At 38.2% G+C, this 10,520-nt stretch overlaps 1 protein-coding gene across 1 annotated transcript in view; it reads right to left on the reverse strand.

Moving 5' to 3' along the window:
- RAB3GAP1 (RAB3 GTPase activating protein subunit 1 (catalytic)) overlaps nt 1-10,520 on the reverse strand; it is a 132,924-nt gene that overhangs the window by 80,852 nt on the left and 41,552 nt on the right. The window contains exon 5 of the mRNA XM_006880807.1: nt 9,215-9,293. Within this exon, the coding sequence (XP_006880869.1) occupies nt 9,215-9,293 (79 nt within the window). The remainder of the gene's footprint in view (nt 1-9,214; nt 9,294-10,520) is intronic.

Below are 10,520 nucleotides of genomic sequence, written 5' to 3' on the forward strand. Positions count from 1 at the left end.
GAGGTGACCTTGCCCAGTGATGCCTTCTCCCTCCCTCTCTGGCCAGGTTTCGCTGGGTCTGACCTGGAAGACGTCTCCTTCTGCTGTTATCCGAGGTGACCTTGCCCAGTGACGCCTTCTCCCTCCCTCTCCAGAATACAAAACTTCATTATTTGAAAAAATTTTCCTGCAGGATATTTAAGAAGTCAGGTCTGAAGTACAAGTCTGCCTATATTAATGACAAATGAGTCAATAATATGAATTTCCTGTTTAGAGAGTCATTTCCATCACACCTAACAACAAGCCTCTACAAATTAGAAGGAATTTGTTGAAATGGCAGAAGAGAGAACATTTAAAAATTCTGGCTTAAAGTTTGTTTACAATAGATAAACTGGAATTCATTAAACTTAGAATCTTCTGTACATCAAAGGACATATCAAGATAGTAAGGCAATCTACATACAGAAAGGAAGAAAATAGTTGGGAACCATTTATCTAATAAGGATTTAATATCCATACTATATAAAGAACTCTTCATTTACAACTAAGAACAAAGCTTGAAGACTTGGAAAAGTTTCAAGCCTTTTCTTGCCCTACAGTAAGAATAAATAAGAATTAGACACACCTATGTGAACTGAGCATATGACAAATTCTCTAAGACACTCTTATGAATGGATCTCATTTGTAAACCAGGGACAGCCTACACTACTCCAACAATAAAATAAAATAACTATAAGAAAACTACATACCACTATCTCTCACAGTTGCTGAAGTCCTCCAAAATATAACCGTATCAAATCCAGAGTGTGTGACTCTGTGTGTAAATTATATCAATGGAAGAGACAAGACAGAGCATTTGACAAAATCTAACAATCATGCCTGATAAAAACTCTCAACAAAATAGAAAATGATAAAAATAAGTAAACAATGTCACTAAAAGTACACAAGAGAAAAAGAAAATGGTTGGTAATGCTATGTCATATATAGTAATGAAACAATAGCAAAAACAATCATCCAGTACCATAGATCTAGGTATGTATGGCGTGAGAGAAGGAACTTAGGGTTCTGCTCCATTGTTCCACAATTTTATTGGGGTCCATCTATTTTGATCCCAATTAAAAGTGTAGTTCTAACAGGAACCATCTGATTCTTCTGGCCTCAGTAGATGAGGTTATAAATTTGTGTATTTGTCCTATAGGTTAGTTTCTTCTTTGAGTCTTTAGCTTCTTTCTTCCTCTCTTGCTCTGGATGAGGAGGTATCAGTAGCTATATCTGAGACGGCCTGTTACAGCTTTCAAGACTCCAGATACTACCTATCTACTCATACTAGGATTCAGAACATAACGTTACAAACTATGTTATGCCACTTCTCGCAAGAGACTATGGACAATCTCCTGCCATGTACAGTCAAACAGATGCATATACATATGCAAGAACCTATATATACACACATATGCACAGCTGTATATGTACTCTGTTTTTGCTACTGTTTCATTATTACATATGACATAGCATTACCATTTTCTTTTTCTCTTGTGTACTTTTAGTGACATTGTTTACTTCTTTTTATCATTTTCACCTTCGTCTTCAAACTGGCATCATTATTCTTCAGTATATTGAAGTGGTTCCTGACGGTGGATTTACCAAATGCAATACATCTCCTGATTTCCTGAATGCTGGTACCATGGATGTTGACTGTTAATCCAAGCAAAATGAAATCACTGACAGTTTCAAATCTTTCTCTGTCTCTCATGATGTTCACTGTTGACCCCATGGTGAGGACCATTGGTTTCTTGACCTTAAGTTACTCCACACTGAGGGCTACCTCTTGATCTTCTGCAGCAAGCATTTTAAATCTCTCTCACTTTCAGCAAACAAGGTTGTGTCATCCATATAACACAGGTTGCTGGTGAATCTTCATCTCATTCTGATGTATATTCTTCTTGAGACAGTGCAGCTTCACAAATTCTTTGCTAAGCGTACAAACTGGATGGGTATGGAGAAAGGATACATCCCTGACGCACACCCTTCCTAATTTTAAACCTGTGTATGCCTCTGCATAGACAATAAAACAGACATTCCTCGTGTATTGTCTGCTTTCAACCAGGACTCATCTGACATCCACAATGATATCCCTGGTACCATGGCCTCTTCTAAACCCTGCCTGAACTTTGGCAGTTCTTTATGTACTGGTCTAGCTGTTTTGGGATGATCTTCAACAAGATTGTTTGCACATGATATTAATTATACTGTTCTATATTTCCACATGATGTTGGGTTACTTTTGACAATGGGAACAAGTACAGAGCTCTTTGAATCAGTTGGTCAAGAAGCTGTTCTCCAAATTTCCTAGCATAGATTGGTAACCATGTCCAGGGTTGCATCTGTTAGCTGAAACAAGCCAATTGGTTTTCATTCAAACTGTTAAAATTAGGAACAATAAGAAAAAGCAGAAGCGTCTAGAGAACAGAAGAGATTAAGCAGACAAGATGACTAAATTCAATATGGGATACTGGAATAGAAAGTAGGCATTAATAGGGGGAAAAATCTAGTTAAGAATAGCCAATAGTAACATAGAATTATGTTTTTCACTTTTCATAATGTCAGTTTCTTGGTTTTGACAAATATATCATGGCAATCTGAGATGCTTAACACAGGGAAAACTAGTTGAAAGCGTATACTCCAATTTGTACTATCTTTTCAACTTTTCTGCAAGCCTAAAATTATCTCACCACTACCTCCCTCATAAAAGCTCATTAAGACACTAAGCCACAATAAAATAACCTTTTCTTCTGGAAAAGATGGTAAAAAGCTCAAGTACAATCTGGAAGAAAATACTTACAAATCACACATTTTAAAAAAGACTATATCCAAAATATACACAGAATTCTCAAAATGTAACAATAACTACTAAATTTAAGAACAGATTTAAAAAAAGATACTTAACCACAGAGTATATATGATTGGCAGATGAACATACATGAAGATGTTCATAATTGAGATTAAAATTATTAAGGGAGGCAACTACACACATATTGTTGTTGTTACTATTGTTGAGTGCTGTTGATCTAAGACTCATAGCAGCACTATGAATAAGGGCTCTGAACCTTGCCTCATCCTGAACATTTCCAACACCCTTGAGACCAGTGCTTAGCTACTGTTTCATGTTTCAGTTCATCACACTGAGTGTTTCCCTCTCTTATTCTGATTTTCCACCTTTCCAAACATGATATCCTTTTCCCAGGACTGGTCCCTCCTTACAACATGTCCATAGTATGTAAGATAGAATTTCACCACCTTGCCTCTAAAGAGCACCCTAGAGTTTCACTTTCTCCAGGACAGATACATTCTCTTGGTAGTCCATAGGAGAGTCAATACTCATTTCCAATACCACAGCTCAAAGGCATTGATTCTTCTGTCTTTCTCAATCACTGTCCAACTTTTGGATATAGCAAATAACTGAAAAGACCATTGTTTAGATTTGGTACACCCTAGTATTTAAATCGAAATCACTGCTCTTTAACATTCTGGAGAGGCCGCTGACAGCAGGTTTTCCCAATGTGATTGGTCTTTTAATTTTTTGACTGCTGGTACCTACAGAGTGGATCCAAGGAAAAGGAAATCTTTGACAACTTCAATCTCTTCTCTATCACCAGGTTGCCTATTGACCAAGTGGTAAGGATTTTGCTTTCTTGATGTTGAGATGCAATCCATATTGAAGGCTGTAGTCATTAATCTTTTTATGCAAGCACTCAAGTCCTCCTCACTTTGAACAGATAAGGCTGTGTCATCTGCTTAATGCAGACTGTCTATGCGTCTTCCTTCAATCTTGATGCCACATTCTTCTTCCTAAAGTCCAGATTTTTTTAATGATCTGTTCAGTATACAGACTGAATAGGTAAGAAGAAAGGATAAAGCACTGATGCACATATTTTCTGATTTTTAGAACCATACTGTGTTCTCTTACTTTGTGCAAACAACTTCTTGGCCTAAGTGTAGGTTTCGCATCAGCACCATTTGTTCTCAGTACAAGTGTTCTGAGATCCCAATTTTTCTCAATGTTAATCATAATTTGTTGTGATCCACAATGTTAAATGCCTTTGCACAGTCAGTAAAACAGATAAACATCTTTCTGGTATTCTCTGCTTTTGGTCAAATTCCACATGGCCTGAGCAATGATATCCCTGGTGCCAGAGCTTCTTCTACATCTTGCTTGAGCTTCTGACAGTTCTCTGTTGATGTTCTGTTGTAGATGTTTTTGAAAAATCTTCACCAATCTTTTGCTTGCAATGTGATATTAATAATATTGTTCAATGATCCACATTCTGTTGGATCACCTTTCTTGGACCATGACAATAAATATGAATCTCTTTAAGTCAGTTGGCCAGGGAGCAGTCCTTCAGATTTCTTTGCACAACCTAGTGAGCACATCTGCATTTGTTTGCTGGAATATGCAAATTGATAGTCTATTAATTCCGAGGAGTTTTTGTCGATGCCCATCTTTCTCCTGCAGAGTAGCTGTGGATCTGAATCACCAGAGAGGTTCTGCCTTTGGACTGACAATACAACTCCCTACTATGTCATGCAAAGAAATGTTTAATACATTCATTCAACAAGTTATCCTTTAACCATACATTTATGGCTATGAATATCTACACACCTACACACGCAACAAGTTAAATAGAAATTACATAACAGATTTTTATAACTCTGAGCCTGGAGAAAGGATGAAAGTCATGCAGGTGTTGAGCACTTTCGTTCAAAGGGTTGCTAGGAGTCGCCAATGACTCGATGGCACTATACAACATAGAGAGAGACCAGCTGGACTACTGGACCGAAAGTGATGCTACAAGCTGAAGGTGGGTGACTCTAATCCACGGCTCTAAGACCTGTCTTTAATTGTTTTGGGTGAAACATTCTTCTAGGTCGTACAGCACGGTGTCTCCACTTGCTGTACAGAGGTAACTTGTGGTCACTGTGAAGCTGAACACTGTGGCACTAATGTGTCAAATGCGATAATGGTTACCCATGGTGGACAGTGTTTGGTGGAGCTACCGGGTTAAAACAAGCTTGGAAGCAGGATTAACATCCACTTCCGTAAATAGCTGGCCTCCAGAAACCCTATAAACCTGGAGAAAGGATGAAAGTCATGCAGGTGTCAAGGACTTTTGTTCACAGGGTTGCTGTGAGTCGCCAACGACTCGACGGCACTTAACAACTGAGCCATAATGCTATTTAGTCCTTAGAACAACCCTAACAGGTGCATAATATTTTCTTAACTCTATCGATATAGAAACACTCTGAGAAATTGAGTAACTTAAGCTTATTTAATTAAGGTTGCAGAGATTAGTATCTGAATAAGGAATTAAATGTTTATCTAACTCAGAGCTTGCCCTGAGAATAGGTGTTCAAATATTGCTGAATGAACAAACACAGGCAAAACTCCTGCTGTGTGATACTATGCTGCCTTCCTATATAAATCATGTGCCTCAGGGTGAACTTCTAATCTTTTGGTTAGTAATTGCTGCTGTTGTTGTTGTTGTTGTTATGTGCCGTCGAGTCACCTGCGACTCACAGAGACCCTATGTACAACAGCCCTAAACTCTGCTCTGTCCTGTGCCAATCGCACTGTCTCTGACATTCCCATCCCGATTATCCCAGTCACTGAATCAATCCACCTCATAGAGGGCCTTCCCCTCCTGCCCCGTCCCTCTACCCTCCCAAGCTGGATGTCCTTCGCCAAGATCTGGTCTCTCCTCACAACATGTCCAAAGTATGTTAGACGGAGCCTCAGAATCCTTGCCGCCAAGGAGCCACCCGGTTTAACCCTTTCCAGGACGAATCTGTTTGTTTTCCTAGCAGTCCATGGTATTCTCAATACTCTTCTCCAGCACCACAGCTCAAAGGCATCGGTTCTCCTTCTATCCTCCTTGGTCATTGTCCAACTCTCTGATGCATAACAAGTGCTTGTGAAGACCATGGCCTGTATCAAACGCACCTTAGTCTCCAGAGAGACACCACTGCTCTTCACTACTTTGGAGAGGTCCTTAACAGCAGACTTTCCCATCGCAATGCGCCTTTTAATTTCCTGGCTACTGGTGGCAAGAGTGTTGAACGTGGAGCCAAGCAAACTAAAGCTGTGTATAATCTCAATCTCTTCACCATCCATCCTGATGCTGCCAATTGGTCCAGTGGTGAGAATCTTTGTCTTCTTGACATTGAGCCTCAATCCATATTGTAGGCTGCAATCTTTGACCCTCTGCAACAGGTGCTTCAGGTCCCCTTCAGTTTCAGCAAGCAGGGTTGTGTCATCTGCATAATGTAGATTGCTGATAAATCGTCCACCAATCCTGACCCCACATTTCTCCTCATAGAGCCCTGCCTCCAGGATAATCTGTTCTGCATATAGGTTGAAAAGGTATGGAGATAGGATGCATCCCTGGCGTACGCCCTTCCCAATTTTGAACCATGCAGTGTTCCCTTGCTCTGTTCTGACGACTGCCTCCTGGTCCAAGTATAGGTTTCACATTAGCACGATCAAGTGTTCTGGGATTCCCATTCTTCTCAGAGTCAGCCACAGTTTGTTATGATCCACACAGTCAAATGCCTTTGCAAAGTCAATGAAACACAGATAGACATTCCTCTGGTATTCTCTGCTTTCAGCTAAGATCCATCTAACATCAGCTACAATATCCCTAGTACCACGACCCCTTCTAAACCCAGCCTAGACTTCTGGTAGTTCTCTCCTGATGTGCTGTTCCAGTCGTTTTTGGATAATCTTCAGTAAAATCTTGCTTGCATGTGAAATCAGTGAGATTGTTCTATAGTTTCCACATTCTGTCGGGTCACTTTTCTTTGGGATAGGAACAAATTAAGTATGCTAATCATTTGCACCACTAAGGAATATCTATAAATATTGTTTATTTCAATTTAGCTTCTAATAGTAAGTTTTCAATGTTCGTTATCAGATTTACACTTATCATGTTAACTGTATAGATTTACACTTTAAAATACCAGAAGAGAAGCTAGAATTTAAGTAATTGATAATACATTCTATAAAATTTTTTCAGTTGTTTATTCAAGTTCAAAGCTTTTAAAAGTTCACATTTAAAAAAAAAAAAAAAGTTCACATTTAAAGAACAGAGATATTTATGAAACACTGTCCAGTTTATTTGTACTGCCAAAAAAATTTTTTTAGTTGTCATGTAGTTTACTTAGTAATCACAAAAAAGAAAAAACATACAAATATAGATACCAGTGTTTTTTCCTCAATTTCAGATTCTTCTTCTATAAGCAATTAAAAAATATCAATGCATAGTAATTGAATAATTTAATCCTATATATAAATATTCTCGGACTACGTCTCCTTTCCTGACCAAATATTCACACTAGGGTCATTGTGAAGATGGTATGTTCTACTGCCTCTCCCTACCTCTCTACTATTAAATAAGTTCAGACACACTTTGAATAGGTGAAAAAGAAAAGTGTTTTTTATGTGATGACGTTTTAATCACCTTTAAATTTTTAAACATAAGTAAATTTTAATTTTGTCATATAACTAAATGCAATGGAGTCAGTTCTGACAATTCACGGTGACACCTCATGTGCCAAGAGTACAACAGTGATCTATAGAATTTTAACAGTTAATTTTTCAGAAGTACATCTCCAGATCTTTCCTCTAAGATACTGCTGGGTAAACTTGAACTTCGAACTTTTTGATTGGCAGTTGAATGTACATCATTTGGATCATTTGTTTATTTCAACTCAATTCCTAACAGTAAGTATTAGGTGTGTTATAAGGGTAGGTATTATCCTAGACTATGAAACAAACAATGTGTGCAGGAAACAGTTAACAGTTGGCCACTATCCCAATACTGTTATTCTTAAAAAGGAATGCCTGTAAGGTTGACCCTTGGATAGTTTTTTTAGGTATTAGACATTCTGAGGATTACCATCATTTCCACCAATGATTTCTCACTCTGTTCTAACTATGCTTTAAACTGTGCATTCAATGTGGTTTGTGCTGAACATCTACTTTCATTTTGAGGATGACAACTTTTGGTATGTGCAAGCTAGAAGGTGTCCATATGATTGTTGTTGTTCTTGTTGTTAGGTGTTGTAGAGTCAAGTACAAGCCATAGTGACCCTATTAACAACAGATATGAATCCTGTTCTATCATTTGCCATTTTCACACTTTTTGACACATGAGAACCCACTGTGGCCATGACTGTCAATTCACCTGGTCAAGAGTGTTTCTTACCTTCATCAAGCCTCTACCTTTCCAAGCATCATGTCCCTCTCCAAGGAATAGTCTACTCCTAGCAAGAAGCCTGAAGCATGTTGAGGTGAAGCCTCATCATCTTTGCCTCCAAAGAGCACTCTAAATGCACCCTCTCCAAGAAGTATTTGTTTATTCTTTTGGCAGTCCATCATTAGTGCTCTTTTCTAACACCACAGTTCAAAGGTAACAATTCTTCTTCTGTCATCCTTATTCATGGTCCAGTTCTCAAATGCATAGCAAGTGATCAAAAAGACCATGCCCTGAATCACATGCATCTCAGTCCTCAAAGCGCTATCATTCATTACTCCTGAGTAATTTGGAGAGGTCCCTAAGTGCAGATTTAACCAGTGCTATACTTGTCTCTTAATTTCCTGACTCCTGGTACCAAGGGTATTGATTGCGGATTAAAGCAAGAAGTAGTTGTTGACAGTTTCAATCTTTTCTCTATCATGATGTTGTCTTGTATCAGTCCAGTGGCAAAAATCTTTGTTTTGTTTTTGCAATCCATACTGAAGGCTGTATTCTTTGATCTTCTGTAACATGTGCTTCAAGTATTCCTCAATTTCAGCAAGCAAAGTTGTGTCACCTACATAACCTGTGTTATGTAGATGATTAGTCTAATCACATGATTAGACTCCAATAAAAACTCAGGTCATTGACTCTCTAAGAAGCTACCTTGAGTAGACAACATTTCACATGCACTATCATCACTTGTTGCTAGAGTTCTTAAGTGGGTCCTGGGAAAGGACTTTTAGAACCCTGCAAATAGGTTTCTTCTGGACTTCATTCCATGCATCTTTTCTCTACATCGATTTTGCTGATCATTTTACTGTAATAAAATTTCAGTCATAAGTATGATTATATGTGGAGTCCTGAGTCCTATGAATCTTCCTAGCAAACCACTGAACAAGGAGGGAACATATCCTATAAAGACCTGAATAAAATGTATACATACCATCTTACCAGGCAATGTGCTCTCGGAGGAAAGTCATTCTCCATGTACAGCAAATCTTGCATTGATTGTGGAATAATGTCTATAAATATATTTGATAATGAAAAAGTTAGTATATTCATTGTAAAGTAAAATTTTACAGTAAGTTTTGAGGAAACATATTGCTTGCTACTTTATATATTTGCAATTGCTAAAACATTTATATTAAGGGCTAGCTCTAAGATTTTGAAGGAAATCTGTGCATCTCTTTTTTTTCCTTCGAAGAAAGTCAAGTCTATAAAACAGATATACCATTACTTTGGAGCTCTCCAGCTGATTTTGACTCACAGACAGGCAATGTGACAGTGCAGACAGGTTTTTCTTACAGGAGAAGGATGGGATATCTTCTCCTGTGTGACATACTGCTTCTGAAAACCCACTGCACTGTCAGCTCCCACTCAACGGCACACAAAAAACGAGTTTTCTAAGTTATAGTATTTATGGGGGAAAATTACCAGGTGTTTTTCTGTGTAAGAGTTGGCTGAGTTTGAATAACAGCCTTTTGGTCAGCAGCTAAGCATTTAACCATCAGTCTATACATTTTTCATTTTCCTATTTCTTCTGAAAACAACTGTTTCTTCAAAACAATTTCTTCTCAATTTTACCAGAAACATTCTTTTAAAGAATTCATAACACTTCAAAAAAATAAATAAAATGAAATGTCTTATACTTGGTCTATACTTACATGTTTTTCTTAAAAAATCTATCTAGAAGTTTAATAACTTCCCATATTTTTGTCATGAGTAGTTTTTTCTGTTATTCATATATTCTAAATGTTCTTGTAAAACCTCTGTCCAGTTTACCATTCCTAAACCGCATAACTGTGTTATCAATTAAACTGATGTTTATAACAAGACCCTAGTATCAGTGATTACTTTTATTTAAAATGTGTAATAAATTCAAATGATAAGTTGTTCATAGTTTTTGTTACATAGCTATAACTGTATTGTTGTTGTTGTTATGTGCCATCGAGTCGTTTCCGACTCATAGTGACCCTACGCACAACACCTCTAAACCCTGCTCTATCCTGCGCCAACCGCACCGCCTCTGACACACCATCCCGATTACCCCAGTCACCGAATCAATCCATCTTATAGAGGGTCTTCCCCTCCTGCGCTGTCCCTCCACCCTCCCAAGCATGATGTCGCTCTCCAAGGACCCGTCCCTCCTGGCAACATGTCCAAAGTATGTCACACGAAGCCCCAGAATCCTTGCCTCCAAGGAGCAGCTTGGTTTAATCCTCTCCAAGATGAATCTGTTTCTTTTCCTG

This window comes from Elephantulus edwardii, unplaced genomic scaffold (genome assembly GCF_000299155.1).
Source record: "Elephantulus edwardii isolate Elephantulus edwardi_28Jun2011 unplaced genomic scaffold, EleEdw1.0 scaffold00010, whole genome shotgun sequence".
In the NCBI taxonomy this organism is placed as follows: Eukaryota; Metazoa; Chordata; class Mammalia; order Macroscelidea; family Macroscelididae; genus Elephantulus; species Elephantulus edwardii.